This window comes from Coregonus clupeaformis, chromosome 15 (assembly GCF_020615455.1).
Source record: "Coregonus clupeaformis isolate EN_2021a chromosome 15, ASM2061545v1, whole genome shotgun sequence".
Lineage (NCBI taxonomy): Eukaryota > Metazoa > Chordata > Actinopteri > Salmoniformes > Salmonidae > Coregonus > Coregonus clupeaformis.
Window position 1 is genome coordinate 59,319,312 of NC_059206.1, and position 18,983 is coordinate 59,338,294.

Below are 18,983 nucleotides of genomic sequence, written 5' to 3' on the forward strand. Positions count from 1 at the left end.
CTAATGTAGTCAACTGGGTGGGACTTCCAACTTCATTTGCTGATCCCTCTGGATCAGCCTATTGTGAAGAAGAAAATGTACTACTTTGAAATGGAGATAGCCTCAATGGCGCTGCCCTATGTTGTCACAGACGCTATAATGGCACAGATACAAAGATGAGTCCTCTCTCTATCTCTATGGCCTAGCTCTACAAAAACTTTTTTGGGGTGGCACACTGCCATCCACCTACAAAATTGTACCTGGATCTTCCTTCAGCTACGATCCACACGGGAGCGCTGTGTTCACAAGAAATGCGGCGTTTGCCTGCCACATCATTTTCGCTTCACGTTGCTGTTTCTGATGGAAACGCGGTAGATTGGAAGTGGAACTCACAGATAGAACAAGGAAGGAGCTATAAATATATTTGATGACCTGGCAAGTCTGACCATTTTTAGTCGAGGGAGGTAAGGCACATTTTAAGTTATCCCAGTGCATGTTGCACTTGAGATTAGGCTATTTTGAAAACAAATTGCTTTGTCAGCCCGTAGCATTGTTAGTTGCTGCCTGCCACACTGTCAACTGGGAGGCATGGTGGTCCGGACTTAAATGGAGGGTCGAAATATGGCGGAAGCGGACGAGAAAGTGGATTCTGAATGTAATGGTGGTAGAATAAAGGAGAATTTGAGTAAAGTTCAAGAAGGGAAAACAGAGTAAAGTAGGATGAGCTCCCGAGTGGCGCAGCGGTCTAAGGTACTGCATCTAAGTGCTTGAGGCGTGATTGGGAGTCCCATAGGGCGGCGCACAATTGGCCCAGAGTCGTGCGGGTTTGGCCGGTGTAGGCCTTCATTGTAAATAAGAATTTGTTCTTAACTGACTTGCCTAGTTAAAAAAAAGAAAAGAGACTGTATATTGTAGGAGTATCGTTTGTTAATGAGGAGCAGCTGATCGAAGAACCAATCTGGAGGAATCCATTTGAGATATCAACTGGTGAAGAGGGTGCTTGGTAGAGTGAAGGCTGTGAGGGTCACGAGAGACGGGCTTGTTTAGAATTTTTTTTTTTGTGCTTGCGGATCAGAAGGATCGTGTGTTGCGTATCACCCGATTTGAAATGTTGTGTGTCTCTTCGGAACAGGGCACCCCTCAAGGGGGTAATATCTGGCGTCTCGTGGGAAGTCTGTGTTGAAGAGATTAAAATTATTCCTGGAGTGATTAATGCACATAGGATGAATCGTGTGGTGAATGAAGAGAAAGTGAGGAGTCTATCTGTTCTTTTGTTTTTTGATATGGAGTCTCTCCCTACTCAAGTGCAGTTTGGGTTATCAACTATAGAGTCAGAGCATTTATCCCAAGACCAATGATCATTGTAAAGTGTGATCATTGTAAAGCTTTTGGTCACGTTTCAAGAAGGGATAAGCCGAGATGTCCAAGTTGTGGAAAATATCATGTCATATGTTATAAGAGTGATCAAAATGTCATGTTGCAATTGTGATGGGAACCATGAAGCCAAGTCTTTTGAATGCCCCACGAGGGCGAAAGAGAATGAGGTGGCCAAAGTAAGAGCTGTCCAGAGCATTTAATATGTAGCAGCCGTTAAAAGGGTTGAGGGTTTCAGTGGTACACATGAAGAGTCCATGGTGGTGGATAGGCCTTCACTACAGGCTGCAGGGGTTGCCTTTCACCAAGAGGACCCTGATATTTTAAAGGTTAAAAGGGTGGCCTTTATTACGATGGTGATTAATTGCACTACCAAGGTGGGAAAAAAAGATCTAGGAAGATATAAATGATTGTGGTTGCAGCAGAGCGGTTCCTGGGGCTGAACGATTTATCGGCGAAATAATGGAATATTGTCAAAAGCCGTACCACCAACTCAGGCCCTAGTGCCTGGGACGGGAGATATGGAGATTTAAAAGAAGGAAGAAGTGGGAGTTGTGTTTTGTCAATGCACAATTTTAGTTGGGTGGATGAAGTTAGTTTCCCTATTATGTATGGATTTTCTTTGTACCTTGTTTTGGTTTGAACCCGTCCAGTTGGTGGCGACAATACATATTTTTTTGGGTTGTAGTCCGCCATAAAACCCACAGAAGAAGAAGAACTGTCAACTGGGTTAGCCGCTTAGCTAGCAAGCTGATGGCGGTACAGAAAGCTAGCTAGCAAACGTCTTAGGTAACGTTAGTTAGTTATCCAACGCCAAGCTATGTAATTACTGGTGGTTAAAGTTTCAGCCACGTTGAAATTTGATTGGATTATTGGCTATCTTGCTTCCGGTGTTTAAACGTTTTGTAGCCACATATGTACCCCTCGCTAACTAGGTAGCTAGCCAGCTAACTGTAGTTAGTTATGCTTCTAATTTGTTTGGTAGAGATAATCACAATGTCAACAAAGCCCCTCTGAACCATTTATGCTTTGTTGTCTATCCAGGTGACAATTGGATTCTGAATCGTGACCCCGTCTCGTCTAACTGGAATTTTCTATGGCTGCCCCTGTCTTGCAACAGTCCAGTTTCCTTCTGGTTAGTTGTAACTGCTATATTGTGTTGCTGTTCATCATGAGCAACGTGGGAACTTCTTGTTGCCTACTTGAACTTGTCATGAGCCAAGTCAATGTCACATAATAGCTAGCCTAGTACTTTGGCAGCATTAACTGTTGTCAGCAGTAATGATGTTGTCTGAGAAAGGCACTTAACCCTAATTGCTCCTGTAAGTCGCTCTGGAGAAGTCTGCTAAATGACAAAACATGTAAAATGTCTTCTCTTTACAGGCCAACCTGAAAGTTGACTTGACCACCAAGCCTTTTCTCCAGCGTTGCCAGGAAATGGTCAAGGTCATTGATGACTACCCTGTGAAGGTACAGTTTGTCTGTATAAACCAGTGTTGTCAGTGGTCTATCTAGCATGTGTTGGATTGTTGTGAGTTGTTAGATATACTGCACTGTTGGAGCTAGAAACACAAGCATTTTGCTTCACCTGCAATACCATCTGCTAAACATGTGTATGTGACAAATACAATTTGATTTGATTGAATTGTGCATGCTTAGGATCAAAACTATTTAGAATTTGAAGTATGTTGTCATGTGTGGATAAGACTGTCATTCTCAGTTGCTTGGAGGTGCATGATTTGCATAGAACACTTACTAGTGTTTATGTTATGTTTTGGAATGGTTGGGGCAGACTCATAAGTTTGATGCTTCATGTCTATGAGGGATGTGTTCAGGCAGCTGTTACTGTGGGGTATGGTGGGATCAGAGGGAATGTCAGGCCAGGGTGACACATCGTCTGGAAAACAGGGTCTCAGGAACAACTGCTACACTGCAGACCCCTCTCGCTGGGGGGCAGGCAGGCAGAGGAAGAGCACTTTTCTGTCAATAGGTCAGCTCATCAATATCCAACTATGTCAATGTTTAGTCAGTCAGCTTTGTGCCTGAACTCAGTTCAACTCAACCATGTTAACCAATCACATTCATCCTCTCCGTTAATATCTCTATCTGCAGGAGCTGCACCTGATCTTCCCATGGCTGGTAGAGAGTGTTTTTGGCAGTCTGGATGGTGTCATCGTGGGCTGGAACCTGCGATTTCTGCAGGCATGCAGCAATGAGTACAACATCGTCATGGACTTTCTCAATCCTAGGTAGTCTGTCATCCTATGTCTGTCTTTGTGTTCCTGTGTCTTTGTCTGTCCTTCACTGTCTGCCTTTATGATGCTGAATTTTAGAAAAGCAGTAATGTACTGACTTAATTATGATCTCATGTGATTTTCAGTGGTCCAATGATGAAGCTTGTGTACAAGCTTCAAGCAGAGGAGTACAAATATGAAATACCAGTCAGCTTTCTCCCTGTAAGTCGCATCTCTTTTTAAGCGTGACTTTTTCTCTCTCAATTTGACACACAGCAAGGACAGTGGTTGGTGTAAAGCTTGGTTGTTTTTCTCTTGCAGGGTCCTGTAAAGGCGTCCATACAGGAAGGCGTCCTCCCAGATTGCCCACTTTTTCACAACAAGCTGCATTTTCCTCTGCCTGGTCTGCAGACACTCAGCCTGGCGCTCAGTATCCTTGATGCTCAAACTCACACTCGGACCTCGCTTTCTCAAAAACATACACACAATGTTAACAATGACAATGTTTGCTTACATGATTTAGACTATTTTATAGTCTGGTGGTATGTCCTTAACCCTCTTCAGATCCCTTTGAATATTACATGTTCATGTTTGCCTCCAGTCTCATCACACCAAAGGTAACAATGCTCAACTGTCATTATAACAATATATTTTTTGATAGTTTGTGATAATTTAACCAGACTATATTATTTGACATCACATGTGTTTTGATGCGTTCTTCTCAGAACTACCCTCTAGGCCAGCATGTGAGCAGCTTGGACAGTGCATACTTTGTGCTGGTGGACACCTACCTCAAGTATTTCCTCCCTACAGAGGGCAGTGTTCCCCCCTCTCCATTCACAGACAACAGAGGCTCTGTGTCTCCACCTGCTCCCAGGTACTCTACAGTGGGGTTGGAACTCCATAGTCCGGTGTGAATGTGAGAGCGCTAACAGGGTTGTGAGAACATTTGAAAGATGCTACCTGAACTTGTCCAATAAGAGCACATACTTTCTTATTTCTTTGCCTCCTTTTAGTTTCTCTTTCCTTCCTAATGCTAGGAAACTCAGTGCTCACTGTCATGTCTTTGGTGTCCAGGGCTCCCAGCGTGCCTTTTGCAGGTTATGGTGTCCACAGCACCAGCCTCCTCAAGCGCCACATATCCCATCAGCCCTCAGTCACTGCTGACCCTGCAGCCCAGGAGATCTGGAGGTCAGAGGCATTACTACAGGTGAGTCTCCTTCATCCTTTGTCAGTCATGAATGGATTTGGTGTGACTGATGTCAGTCAGGTGTTTAGGGAATCTGGAATAAGACGTGTGTGTGTTACCTCCAGGTGTTTGTGGAGATGTGGCTGCATCACTACTCCCTGGAGATGTACCAGAAGCTGCAGTCCCCCCAGGTGAAGGTAAGAGCATGTCACACGTGGCCCCTTCCACCACCAGGCTCACCCCCTTCCACCACCAGGCTCACCCCCTTCCCCTCACTCCTGCACTGCAGCACCGAACGGCTGACTGGCTGATCACTACCGCCCCTCGCCCACCCCTTAGGAGCTTTCACTTGAACCACAGCGGGGCTCACCCTACCGAGTACCATGATTAGCCTTACCCCCGCTCACACACTCAGACATTGGCCCCACATGGTGATCTGCGTCAAATCAACCTGTCCCCAGGCTTTCACAACTGGGACACAAAACGTGTCACATTGTCCTCTTTTTAACTAGAGGGGAATATTTATATCTGAATAAGATGTGCACTCTCACACCTGGGCTATAGAAATGTCATTTGTATCTATCTCCTTTTCACTGCATAGGTATACTGTATAGGAGTTTTAGTTTTTTTATTCAATTTCTTATACATCTTTGAGGGTAACTGGAAAATAAGGCTGAAGGAGGTCTGGCTTTAGTTTGTCTTGAGACTCTCCTTATTTTCATAGATTATGCAACATGAATACTAGCAAAAGTTCAATGTCAAACCAATCAAAAAAGGGCACGGAATCAGGCAATGTCAAATTTTATCTGAAAGGATGGCTTATTTTTTGGAGGATTTTCTTTATTTTGTTGATGAATTATTGGCATATGGGCAACTGCAGAGCAAATGAACTGCACTGATTTGGCATGTGTATCTGGTAGTAGTGCTTTTTCTTCTCTCAGACCTGTGCATGCTGCCTGTGGCTCCATTCACTGTTTCAGTACCCTTCTGTTTATTAAGCTCTTTGTTGTTGGGCTGCTCGGCGGGTTGCCATCTCTACATCCGTTCAATATAATCTAGCCAACATGATGTTTCATTATCCATGCACCCCTCAAATCCCCAAAGGAGTACAAGCCATATTCTTCCCATCCCTGCTATCCCCTAGTACATACACCATCTTCTGTTAGATTGTATAATTAAAGTATGTGGTTCTCCATAGAGTAAGAGATGCACTTCCCCCCCTAAAAACTACCTGTCATGGCCATTGGACTGAAACAATCCTTTTACCTGTGGACCGTTCTTCCCAAAAATCTCAAACAAATCTGTTATTAACCATGTGTTGTGTTTTCTGTGTCCCTCGTTGATGAAGATATTAACAGTTGAATCCCTCCTGTCTTGGGTGTGGAAAGGGCTACTGCATCACCCTAGCTGTCATAGCATTGTGTTCATGTGGTCAATATATTTCTGTCTGTTTTTATCCTTTTTTGTTTCTACTTGTTTTCTCTTTTGGTCTTCACTCCTTTTTCCTTTGTGGACTCTATCCCTTTCTTCTCCTTTCTATTCCCATGTTCACCTCCCTCTCTCTCCTCTTTCCCCGACTGTGTTGTTGTCGTTTCCCTCCTCTTCCTCCCCTGGTTGTGACGGGTCGTACAGCTGGCGCTGCTGCAGTATCGCCTCAGTATGTCCAGCATGCCGTGCCAACCCCTGACCCCTCCTGGCTCTGGGACCTTCGACACGTACCAAGTACTTTCCCTTTTTCATTCAATCCCACTGGGCTTGCTGGAGGTAAACCTAGGCCCTGAGGACAGAGTAGCGTTAAGGTTAGGACAGGATGGTCAAGGGTACTTCTCTTCAAGAAAGCATTTTAATGCTGTTACAGTGCATTCTATAAAACCAACTGCCTGGACGCAACAAGTCAAATACCTATCCTTGGATGGAGCCCATTTTGACAGCACAACATTTTGACATAATGTCAGACAAACCTCTTACAGTAGAATCTGGACTAGAGAAGTATCCTTGAAAGGAGACTGTGCATTTTTAGAATTAGAAGAGATTGACGTTTTAATTTGTGTTTGTGCACGCACCCTTTTTTATTTTGTCTTGCTGATGTTGTGGCTCACTTATGTGGTTAATGTGTGTACCATTTTTGTCTTTCTCATTTCACATTTTTCCATTATGTGCAAACAATACTACAGTATACAAAACATGAATAACCAAATTGCCCTAAATCAATGAATTCTTCATCAAATTGTCTAACTCATCATTCTAAGAATAATGGACCTGAATATCAATTTAAAGTATGTGCCTGTTTCTGAGCTAGACACATTGAATGCCTTTTCCAGTAGGCATTTTCAACAGCAGGGTCATTTGAAACAGTACTAGGAATAGGGGAATGTTCCAAGCCCACTGTGTGATTGGTTATTGTTGTCCGAGGAGCTTCATGTGATTGACTGCTGTCCCAGTGGATCTGTGTATGACTGGCTGCTGTTTCAGGAGCCCTTCACCCCGACAGAGGAGCATGTTCTGGTGGTTCGTCTCCTGGTGAAGCACCTCCATGCCTTCTCCTGCAGCCTGAAGCCTGAGCAGGTCTCCTCCTCGCCCTCGGCTCACTCCCACCCCAGCCCCCTGGAGGAGTTGAAGAGGTGAGCTGAGCAGTGAGCACCACCAGGGTCCACATTCTATCCAAAACTTTACTGTAACTTTAAACCGTCTAGATCTAGTTTGGCTTCTAATTCATTATGGCCCCGTCATTGGTCTGTCTCTAGGGTGGTTGTCCAGCGTTTTGTCCAGCAGAAGCTATATGTGTTCCTCCAGCACTGCTTTGGTCACTGGCCTTTAGATGCCTCCTTCAGAGTGGTAGGTATCACACCTCATTCCTCAACCTTCTCGGGTTGGGTGTTGGTGTCAATCCCAACTTTCTCTCATTGGGTCCAACCAATACAACTTGCCACATCTATAATGGAGATCAATTTTTTTGTGCTCTTCTCTCTAAAGCACCACTGTCTCTCTGTGTTTAGGTGTTAGAGATGTGGCTTAGCTACATCCAGCCATGGAGGTACACAGGAGAGAAGACCAATCCTCAGACACACCAGAACAAAGGTGTACCTGAGAAATGGTGAGTTGTCTGTTGGATCACCAGATAGGTCAGGCTAAATAAATGTTAGCAGTGCTTCCTTCAAGTCTTTAATTCTGAGATACTGACTAGTATTGGTGTATTTGTCTTATTGCTTCCTCCAATTTTTATATCCATCTTCCTGACAGTTTTTCTCAACAAATTTCAGGAGCTCGTTTGTTCAGGAGAACCTACTCATGTACACCAACCTCTTTCAGGGCTTCCTAAACAGGGTGGTACGCACAGACCTGGTCAATGTAAAAAATGCACTAATGGTCTTCAGGGTGGCCAAAGTCTTCGCTCAGCCAAACCTATCAGAGATGATTCAGAAAGGTAAGGACAAACCGTCACCCAGCCTTATGATACTTGTGTGACGCATATGCACTAATAGTAATGTAATGGTCCAGCTACAGCAGTCTGAGCTGTCACTGCCCTGTCCCTCCCCTTCCTGTCCCTCCCCAGGAGAGCAGCTGTTTCTGGAGCCGGAGCACGTCCTCCACCACCGGCAGCACCGGGGCTTCCTCACGCCGGGCCACGGTGGCAGCTTTCTATCTGCACGGCAGCCTGTGGTGACAGACTGGGTGTTCAAGGTGAAGAGCCACGTGTACGGCCTGGAGGGACCGGACTGTCAGTACAAACAGATGTTTGGCACGGAGCTGAGGGGCGCGGTGAGTGGAGCTGAGGGGACCATAGTAGCGATCGAGTTCATTTCAATTCCAGGTAGTTTGTAATTCCCCCGTTCTGAAATTGAACCTAACTTTGGGAGAAAATATCTGAGATTCCTAAGCGTGCCACTGAGGGCTAATAGTGAGCTAGTATTAGCCACCAGCTATCAGCACAATCTGTGTGGATTTGATTGAATTAGCTTGGCTTACTGTTAGTGCTGAGCGGAGAGAAGAAAAAAAAAATTAAGAAAAAAAAAAGTTTTGTTTTTAAACAGCTAATTGACCAATGTCGGTTCAATTATTAGAATTCCTTTTCTTTTTTTGTGAGCTCAATGCGCACATTGCACAGTTTCTCTAGAGCTCAATCAGATCTGAGCTGTGCAATGTAGTAGGGAGTTGTACTTTCCAACAGGCCAATTTTCTACATAGTTTAGCGCATAAAACGTGGTAATTAACTACAATGACAATAATCCATTGCGCATCTACTTCTCCAGTCTGTTTCTTTTACGCCTGCTACGGAAGAGACAGAAGAATGCGCGATCATGAGGGGATATAGAGTGCAGCTGTTGCTTCGTGAGGTATCTACCTGAAAATACATGATCTAAGTGATTGATAGTTGATATTCAGCAGTCATCAAAATAGTGATTTTGTCAGACAGCATAGGCAGCAGCTCTATAGAGATGAGATTACTTGGAATGAAATATAAAGTCATCAAATAAAACAAATGTAATATACTCAACTGAAATATTTTAGTAATGTGAGTAAATTATGGTTAATAAGTGATGAGCAATAATGGGCAGTCACTACCATCATGGGACTTTTATTAATTGTTGTGTTCTGTGTTACAGCGTTCAACTCAAATAATCGAAAAACGTGATTTTTATTTTTTTATAATGTAACTGAAACCGAACCTCCTCAAAAAGCACTAATCACTCAGCACTACTTACTGTTCACTAATTGTATCACTCATTAGTTAACTGTAGTCTCAGTTGGGTAAAATGTAAAAATGGGGGGGGGACAATAAAATACAGTATCACAATATTATTTTTGACTAAAGGTATCGATTCTCATAAAAATGTGTAGTTAACATTGGCTAGCGCTAGTCGGCTGTACCTGCACCAAAACTTCGGTATATCAAATTGTATTTCTCGCATTCAACATGTGGAGACATTTACATTACATTTTAGTCATTTAGCAGACGCTCTTATCCAGAGCGACTTACAGGAGCAATTAGGGTTAAGTGCCTTGCTCAAGGGCACATTTACGTCATTTAGCAGACGCTCTTATCCAGAGCGACTACAAATTGGTGCATTCACCCTATAGCCAGTGGGATAACCACTTTACAATTATAATTTTATTTTATTTTTTTTGGGGGGGTAGAAGGATTACTTTATCCTATCCCAGGTGTTCCTTAAAGAGGTGGGGTTTCAAATGTCTCCGGAAGGTGGTGAGTGACTCCGCTGTCCTGGCGTCGTGAGGGAGCTTGTTCCACCATTGGGGTGCCAGAGCAGCGAACAGCTTTGACTGGGCTGAGCGGGAACTATGCTTCCGCAGAGGAAGGGGAGCCAGCAGGCCAGAGGTGGATGAACGCAATGCCCTCGCCTGGGTGTAGGGACTGATCAGAGCCTGAAGGTACGGAGGTGCCGTTCCCCTCACTGCTCCATAGGCAAGCACCATGGTCTTGTAACGGATGCGAGCTTCAACTGGAAGCCAGTGGAGTGTGCGGAGGAAGGGGGTGACGTGAGAGAACTTGGGAAGGTTGAACACCAGACGGGCTGCGGCGTTCTGGATGAGTTGTAGGGGTTTAATGGCACAGGCAGGGAGCCCAGCCAACAGCGAGTTGCAGTAATCCAGACGGGAGATGACAAGTGCCTGGATTAGGACCTGTGCCGCTTCCTGTGTAAGGCAGGGTCGTACTCTCCGAATGTTGTAGAGCATGAACCTGCAGGATCGGGTCACCGCCTTGATGTTGGCGGAGAACGACAGGGTGTTGTCCAGGGTCACGCCAAGGCTCTTCGCACTCTGGGAGGAGGACACAACGGAGTTGTCAACCGTGATGGCGAGATCATGGAACGGGCAGTCCTTCTCCGGGAGGAAGAGCAGCTCCGTCTTGCCAGGGTTCTGCTTGAGGTGGTGATCCGTCATCCATACTGATATGTCGGCCAGACATGCAGAGATGCGATTCGCCACCTGGTTATCAGAAGGGGGAAAGGAGAAGATTAGTTGTGTATCGTCAGCGTAGCAATGATAGGAGAGGCCATGTGAGGATATGACAGAGCCAAGTGACTTGGTGTATAGGGAGAAAAGGAGAGGGCCTAGAACTGAGCCCTGGGGGACACCAGTGGTGAGAGCACGTGGTGCGGAGACAGCTTCTCGCCACGCCACTTGGTAGGAGCGACCGGTCAGGTAGGACGCAATCCAGGAGTGAGCCGCGCCGGAGATGCCCAGCTCGGAGAGGGTGGAGAGGAGGATCTGATGGTTCACTGTATCAAAGGCAGCAGACAGGTCTAGAAGGACAAGAGCAGAGGAGAGAGAGTTAGCTTTAGCAGTGCGGAGAGCCTCCGTGACACAGAGAAGAGCAGTCTCAGTTGAATGACCAGTCCTGAAACCTGACTGGTTTGGATCAAGAAGGTCATTCTGAGAGAGATAGCAAGAGAGTTGGCTAAAGACGGCACGCTCAATAGTTTTGGAAAGAAAAGAAAGAAGGGATACTGGTCTGTAGTTGTTGACATCAGTGGGATCGAGTGTTGGTTTTTTGAGAAGGGGTGCAACTCTCGCTCTCTTGAAGACGGAAGGGACATGGCCAGCGGTCAAGGATGAGTTGATCAGCGAGGTGAGGTAGGGGAGAAGGTCACCGGAGATGGTCTGGAGAAGAGAGGAGGGGGATGGGGTCAAGCGGGCAGGTTGTTGGGCGGCCTGCAGTCACTAGTCGCAAGATTTTATCTGGAGAGAGAGGGGAGAAAGAAGTCAAAGCATAGGGTAGGGCAGTGTGAGCAGGACCAGCAGTGTCATTAGACTTAACAAACGAGGATCGGATGTCGTCAACCTTCTTTTCAAAGTGGTTGACAAAGTCATCCACAGAGAGGGGGGGGGGGGGGATTCAGCAGTGAGGAGAATGTGGCAAAGAGCTTCCTAGGGTTAGAGGCAGATGCTTGGAATTTAGAGTGGTAGAAAGTGGCCTTAGCAGCAGAAACAGATGAAGAAAATGTAGAGAGGAGGGAGTGAAAAGATGCCAGGTCGGCAGGGAGTTTAGTTTTCTTCCATTTCCGCTCAGCTGCCCGGAGCTCTGTTCTGTGAGCTCGCAATGAGTCATCAAGCCACAGAGCTGGAGGGGAGGACCGAGCCGGCCGGGAGGATAGGGGACACAGGGAGTCAAAGGATGCAGAAAGGGAGGAGAGGAGGGTTGAGGAGGCAGTATCAGGAGATTGGAGGGAGAAGGATTGAGCAGAGGGAAGAGATGATAGGATGGAAGAGGAGAGAGTAGTGGGAGAGAGAGAGCGAAGGTTGCGGCGGCGCGTTACCATCTGTGTAGGGGCAGAGTGAGTAGTGTTGGAGGAGAGCGAGAGAGAAAAGGATACAAAGTAGTGGTCGGAGACATGAAGGGGAGTTGCAGTGAGATTAGTGGAAGAGCAACATCTAGTAAAGATGAAGTCAAGCGTATTGCCTGCCTTGTGAGTGGGGGGGATGGTGAGAGGGTGAGGTCAAAAGAGGAGAGGAGTGGAAAGAAGGAGGCAGAGAGAAATGAGTCAAATGTAGACGTGGGGAGGTTGAAATCCCCCAAGACTGTGAAGGGTGAGCCATCCTCAGGAAAGGAACTTGTCAAGCTCATTGATGAACTCTCCAAGGGAACCTGGAGGGCGATAGATGACAAGGATATTAAGCTTAAATGGGCTAGTGACTGTGACAGCGTGGAATTCAAATGAGGAGATAGACAGATGGGTTAGGGGAAAAATTGAGAATGACCACTTGGGAGAGATGAGGATTCCTGTGCCACCACCCCTCTGACCAGATGCTCTCGGGGTATGCGAGAACACATGGTCAGACGAGGAGAGAGCAGTAGGAGTAGCAGAGACCTTACTGTGAAATGCTTACTTACAAGCCCTTAACCAACAATGCAGTTTTAAGAAAAATAAGAGTTTAAAATATTTACTAAATAAATTTAAGAGTAACAATAACGAGGCTATATACAGGGGTTACCGGTACCGAGTCAATCTGTGGGGGTACAGGTTAGTCGAGGTCATTGAGGTAATATGTACAGTTGAAGTCGGAAGTTTACATACACTTAGGTTGGAGTCTTTTTAAAACTTGTTTCTCAACCATCGGTACCCCCTTTATAGCCTCGCTACTGTTATTTTACTGCTGCTCTTTAATTATTTGTTTTTATTTTTTACTCAATTTATTACTTAACACTTTTTTCTTAACTGCATTGTTGGTTAAGGGCTTGTAAATATTTCACTGTAAGGTCTACTCCTGTTGTATTCGGCACATGTGACAAATACAATTTGATTTGAGTCAATAAATAATAATAATAATAATATGCCATTTAGCAGACGCTTTTATCCAAAGCGACTTACAGTCGTGCGTGCATACATTTTTTGTGTATGGGTGGTCCCGGGGATCGAACCCACTACCTTGGCGTTACAAGCGCCGTGCTCTACCATGGGCCAGCATCCCTGTGGAACGCTTTTGACACCTTGTAGAGTCCATGCCTCAACGAATTGACAAAAGTGGGTGCAACACAATATTAGGAAGGTGTTCCTAATGTTTTGTATACTCAGTATAGTGAGCAATATATTTGGAACATCGAATCACAATACATATAGAATCATGATAACTCGTGATACATAGTGGCTTGCGAAAGTGTTCACCCCCCGGCATTTTTCCTATTTTGTTGCCTTACAACCTGGAATCATTTGATTTACACAACACGGATACCACTTTGAAGATGAAAAATCAACAACAAATAAGACAAACTTACCTTGAGCTTGCATAACTATTCACCCCCCCAAAGTCAATACTTTGTAGAGCCACCTTTTGCAGCAATTACAGCTGCAAGTCTCTTGGGGTATGTCTCTATAAGCTTGGTACATCTATCCACTGGGATTTTTGCCCATTCTTCAAGGAAAAACTGCTCCAGCTCCTTCAAGTTACATTTACATTTTAGTCATTTAGCAGACGCTCTTATCCAGAGCGACTTACAGTTAGTGAATACATATTTTTTTAATACTGGCCCCCCGTGGGAATCGAACCCACAACCCTGGCGTTGCAAACGCCATGCTCTATCAACTGAGCTACATCCCTGCCGGCCATTCCCTCCCCTACCCTGGACGACGCTGGGCCAATTGTGCGCCACCCATGAGTCTCCCGGTCGCGGCCGGCGGCGACAGATCCTGGATTCTAACCAGGATCTCTAGTGGCACAGTTAGCACTGCGATGCAGTGCCTTAGACCACTGCGCCACTCAGGAGTACGGGTTCCGCTGATGTACAGCAATCTTTAAGTCATACCACAGATTCTCAAATGATTAAGGTCTTGGCTTTGACTAGGCCATTCCAAGACATCTAAATGTTTCCCCTTAAACCTTTACAGTGAGGGGAAAAAGTATTTGATCCCCTCTCAATCAGAAAGATTTCTGGCTCCCAGGTGTCTTTTTTTTATACAGGTAACGAGCTGAGATTAGGAGCACAGTCTTAAAGGGAGTGCTCCTAATCTCAGCATGTTAACTGTATAAAAGACACCTGTCCACAGAAGCAATCAATCAATCAGATTCCAAACTCTCCACCATGGCCAAGACCAAACAGCTCTCCAAGGATGTCAGGGACAAGATTGTAGACCTACACAAGGCTGGAATTGGCTACAAGACCATCGCCAAGCAGCTTGGTGAGAAGGTGACAACAGTTGGTGCGATTAGAAATGGAAGAAACACAAAAGACCTGTCAATCTCCCTCGGCCTGGGGCTCCATGCAAGATCTCACCTCGTGGAGCTGCAATGATCATGAGAATGGTGAGGAATCAGCCCAGAACTACACGGGAGGATCTTGTCAATGATCTCAAGGCAGCTGGGACCATAGTCACCAAGAAAACAATTGGTAACACACTATGCCGTGAAGGACTGAAATCCTGCAGCGCCCGCAAGGTCCCCCAGCTCAAGAAAGCACATATACAGGCCCGTCTGAAGTTTGCCAATGAACATCTGAATGATTCAGAGGAGAACTGGGTGAAGGTGTTGTGGTCAGATGAGACCAAAATCGAGCTCTTTTGGCATCAACTCAACTCGCTGTGTTTGGAGGAGGAGGAATGCTGCCTATGACCCCAAGAACACCATCCCCACCGTCAAACATGGAGGTGGAAACATTATGCTTTGGGGGTGTTTTTCTGCTAAGGGGACAGGACAACTTCACCGCATCAAAAGGACGATGGACGGGGCCATGTACCGTCAAATCTTGGGTGAGAACCTCCTTCCCTCAACCAGGGCATTGAAAATGGGTCGTGGATGGGTATTCCAGCATGACAATGACCCAAAACACACGGCCAAGGCAACAAAGGAGTGGCTCAAGAAGAAGCACATTAAGGTCCTGGAGTGGCCTAGCCAGTCTCCAGACCTTAATCCCATAGAAAATCTGTGGAGGGAGTTGAAGTTTCGAGTTGCCAAACGTCAGCCTCAACCTTAATGACTTGGAGAAGATCTGCAAAGAGGAGTGGGACAAAATCCCTCCTGAGATGTGTGCAAACCTGGTGGCCAACTACAAGAAATGTCTGACCTCTGATTGCCAACAAGGGTTTTGCCACTAAGTTATGTTTTGCAAAGGGGTCAAATACTTATTTCCCTCATTTAAAATGCAAATCAATTTATAACATTTTTGACATGCGTTTTCCTGGATTTTGTTGTTCTGTCTCTCACTGTTCAAATAAACCTACCATTAAAATTATAGACTGATCATTTCTTTGTCAGTGGGCAAATGTACAAAATCAGCAGGGGATCAAATACTTTTTTCCCTCACTGTAGCAGTATGCTTAGGGTCACTGTCCTGCTGGAAGGTGAACCTCCATCCCAGTCTCAAATCTCTTGAAGACTGAAACCGGTTTCCCTCAATTTTCCTGTATTAAGCACCATCCATCATTCCTTCAATTCTGACCCGTTTCCCAGTCCCTGCCGATGGAAAAACATCCCCACAGCATGATGCTGCCACCACCATACTTCACTGTGGGGATGGTGTTCTCAGGGTGATGAGAGGTGTTGGGTTTGCGCCAGACATAGCGTTTTCCTTGATGGCCAAAAAGCTCAATTTTAGTCTCATCTGACCAGAGTACCTTCTTCCATATGTTTGGGGAGTCTCCCACATGCATTTTGGCGAACACCAAACGGTTTATTATTTGTTCTTTAAGCAATGTCATTTTTCTGGCCACTCTTCCGTAAAGCCCAGCTCTGTGGAGTGTACAGCTTAAAGTGGTCCTGTGGACAGATACTCCAATCTCTGCTGTGGAGCTTTGCAGCTCCTTCAGGGTTATCTTTGGTGTCTTTGTTGTCTCTCTGATTAATGCCCTCCTTGCCTGGTCTGTGAGTTTTGGTGGGCGGCCCTCTCTTGCCAGGTTTGTTGTGGTGCCATATTCTTCCCATTTTTTTTAAATAATGGATTTAATGGTGCTCCGTGGGATGTTCACTTTTTTTTTTTTTTTTATAACCCAACCCTGATCTGTACTTCTCCACAACTTTGTCCCTGACCTGTTTGGAGAGCTCCTTGGTCTTCATTGTGCCGCTTGCTTGGTGGTGCCCCTTGCTTAGTGGTGTTGCAGACTCTGGGGCCTTTCAGAACGTATGTATGTATACTGAGATCATGTGACACTTAGATTGCACACAGGTGGACTTTATTTAACTAATTATGTGACTTCTGAAGGTAATTGGTTGCACCAGATCTTATTTAGGGGCTTCATCCCAAAGGAGGTGAATACATATGCAGGCACCACTTTTCTATTATTTATTTTGTATAATTCTTTTTTGAAACAAGTTATTTTTTTCACTTCACCAATTTGGTCTATTTTGTGTATGTCCATTACATGAAATCCAAATAAAAACCCATTTAGATTACAGGTTGTAATGCAACAAAATAGGAAAAATGCCAAGGGGGGTGAATACTTTTGCAAGGCACTGTATAGAATCAGGTCCCCTGTAGCTCAGTTGGTAGAGCATGGCGCTTGCAACGCCAGGGTTGTGTTTCCCACGGGGGGCCAGTATGAAAATGTATGCACTCACTAAGTCGCTCTGGATAAGAGCGTTTGCTAAATGACTAAAATGTAATATCGTATCGGCACCTAAGTATCGTGATAATATCGTATCGTGAGGTCCCCGGCAATTCCCAGTGTTAGTAAAATGAGCTAGCTACATTCTGCAAGATTAGATCTCTCTGAACTGTCTTCTGTGTTGCTTGCTGACTGTCTTGGGAAGACTACATTCTTCTTGCTTCTCACAACAGACCCAACTGCCCAGGCCTGCCCTTCGTCTTAGATGGACCAATCAGCAACTACTCCTTTTGTCTTTTTTTTTTTTAATGCTGCATATAAACGTGGTCAGTTGTCATCCTCCTTTGGTGTAGGTCTTAAAGCTTATTCGGATCATCGCCCAGGCAAGGCAGACCGCTGAGAGGATATCAGATCAGTCAGCTGAGGTGGCGGCCAGCAACTCCTTCATGTCCTGGTTTGGAATGGGCTCCCCCGACCTCAACTATACCTTCAATGGAGGAGAGGTGGATGACACCGGGGAGTGTGTCAAGAAGACCCACGAGTTTCTGGAGAGGTCACTGGACTACCTCTGTCAGATATTTCGGGTAGGTTTACACATCACTTTTCCTGAACATTTAGCATGAGCTAATGCTAAAAGTTGAGCACTGCTGCAATTGATATTTACTCAAACTTAATTCCTCAACTCATCTAATCAGTTTTGGTGAAAATGTCATGCTATGCTTTGTCGTCTACAGCTGAATGCAGGACAGCTGTCTCAGCTGATGGCTACCCTGGGCTCTGGTCAGGACGATGGGAACTCCAAGCAGCTACCAGACTCTGTTCAAGGGGAGAATGGACTCATCCTCACAGACCTGGGCCGGATGCAGGTCAGACTACTTATTCAACTCTAGTAACCTAACCCCAACAACACCTATATCATAAGGGATGGATCTATCGCTACATATCTCACAAACACTGTTAAATATGTTATGTTTTTGCAGGTCATCAATGGACTGCGTAGATTTGAGATAGAGTACCAAGGGGACCCGGAGCTTCAGCCCATCAGGAGCTATGAGAACGCCATCCTGGTCAGACTGTTCTTCAAGATCTCATCTCTGGTAAATGAGAGGGTATGTGACATGGCAATTCTTTGTGATTTGCAAAACTGATACCCTAAACCTGTCAATCATCTCTTTGCCTGTGAGACCTCAGCAGTGCTGTTAACTATCATTATGAAATATGTACATCAGTTGTATACACCCAAAAGATGGTGAACTGAGAGAATATGGGTTTTCATAGAAGTCAGAGTTCTGTCTGTATTGGCCTGTCATAATGGTTGCCCCTCTCCCATCCACAGTTCGGAGGTCACATGGATGCTCTGTGCTCGCGGCCGGACTCCCTGGGCCAATTGGGACGTTACTACCTGGCCAGCTCCGAGGCCATGGCGGATGGCAGGAGCCCGGAGACGCGACGAACAGCGGCGAGGAACCGACGGCCGCGGCTAAGCCTGCGCACGCTGGCGAGCTACAGAACTCTGCTGATGCTTCTACTGCTCTACCTGTTTGGGGCACTGTTCTCATTCGGCCCAATGTCCAGCACACTGCTCATCCTTACAGGAGGCTTTCTCTACGGACTCTTCATTGCCTTGTTTGGAGATAAACTCAAGTCCCAGTAGCAGGGGAATTAAATGGCTTTTTTTTGCCACTTGCCTTCATGCTTGGCCACCTATTGTGATAAATGTTCCTTTTTTAATCTTGTAAATAAATGCAAGTGCCTTGCTGTTCGGATGACGTTATGCTAAATATATTTTTATCAGTTTTACTGATTGACAGATGTAAAGGATTGTTTGATAAATTCTAACAAGATATTGACTGTTTTTCATTTAACAATGAAAGGATGGTGGTGATTATCCTTTAAACTACAAGATTTACAGTGTAATACCCAAATGTATTTATTCATGCGATGGCCATAAACAATTAATTACTGGTAATGTTGCATAGTTTTAGAAAGGTCTGGAACTTACCTTTCTGGTAAAAAAAAATTTTTTGTCATAAATTGCTGAGGTGTACTCACTTTTGAGGACACAAGCTCAAGGACAAATAATTTTAAATTGTTTTTCCTGTTGGGCAAATGGGGCTTGAAATAACTAAAATGCTTTATACGCTGAACAAAAATATAAACGCAACATGTGAAGTGTTGGTGTCATGATCTGAAATAAAAGATCCCAGAAATGTT

General features: G+C 45.2%; 1 protein-coding gene across 9 annotated transcripts; it reads left to right on the forward strand.

Annotated features, from left to right (window-relative positions):
- The first annotated feature begins 233 nt into the window (after nucleotides 1–233).
- Nucleotides 234–18,983, forward strand: LOC121582569 (sphingomyelin phosphodiesterase 4-like). Of its 9 annotated transcripts, none has more exons than XM_041898452.2 (21): nucleotides 234–443; nucleotides 2,398–2,488; nucleotides 2,737–2,823; nucleotides 3,466–3,602; nucleotides 3,734–3,809; nucleotides 3,909–4,017; nucleotides 4,152–4,204; nucleotides 4,313–4,464; nucleotides 4,665–4,797; nucleotides 4,902–4,973; nucleotides 6,409–6,498; nucleotides 7,249–7,397; nucleotides 7,521–7,611; nucleotides 7,773–7,870; nucleotides 8,037–8,200; nucleotides 8,330–8,535; nucleotides 9,027–9,110; nucleotides 17,123–17,353; nucleotides 17,504–17,635; nucleotides 17,750–17,878; nucleotides 18,106–18,983. In XM_041898452.2, exons 2-21 carry the CDS (start codon nucleotides 2,450–2,452, stop codon nucleotides 18,421–18,423), a joined length of 2,550 nt encoding a protein of 849 aa, XP_041754386.2. In that variant the 5' UTR covers nucleotides 234–443; nucleotides 2,398–2,449; the 3' UTR covers nucleotides 18,424–18,983. The 9 variants fall into 9 exon arrangements, with proteins under 9 accessions (XP_041754386.2, XP_041754385.2, XP_041754388.2 ...); XM_041898451.2 differs by lacking the exon at nucleotides 234–443 and adding an exon at nucleotides 2,040–2,142; XM_041898454.2 differs by lacking the exon at nucleotides 234–443 and adding an exon at nucleotides 2,040–2,142 and having other exon boundaries at nucleotides 4,902–4,967.

What these genes read in the sequence shown, in the direction of transcription:
- LOC121582569 (XM_041898452.2), top strand. Translation starts at nt 2,450, where the DNA reads ATGGCTGCCCCTGTCTTGCAACAGTCCAGTTTCCTTCTG. An exon ending in CCAGTCTCATCACACCAAAG is followed by an intron (nt 4,205 to 4,312) that starts GTAACAATGCTC and finishes CGTTCTTCTCAG; the next exon opens with AACTACCCTCTAGGCCAGCA. An exon ending in TAGATGCCTCCTTCAGAGTG is followed by an intron (nt 7,612 to 7,772) that starts GTAGGTATCACA and finishes CTCTGTGTTTAG; the next exon opens with GTGTTAGAGATGTGGCTTAG.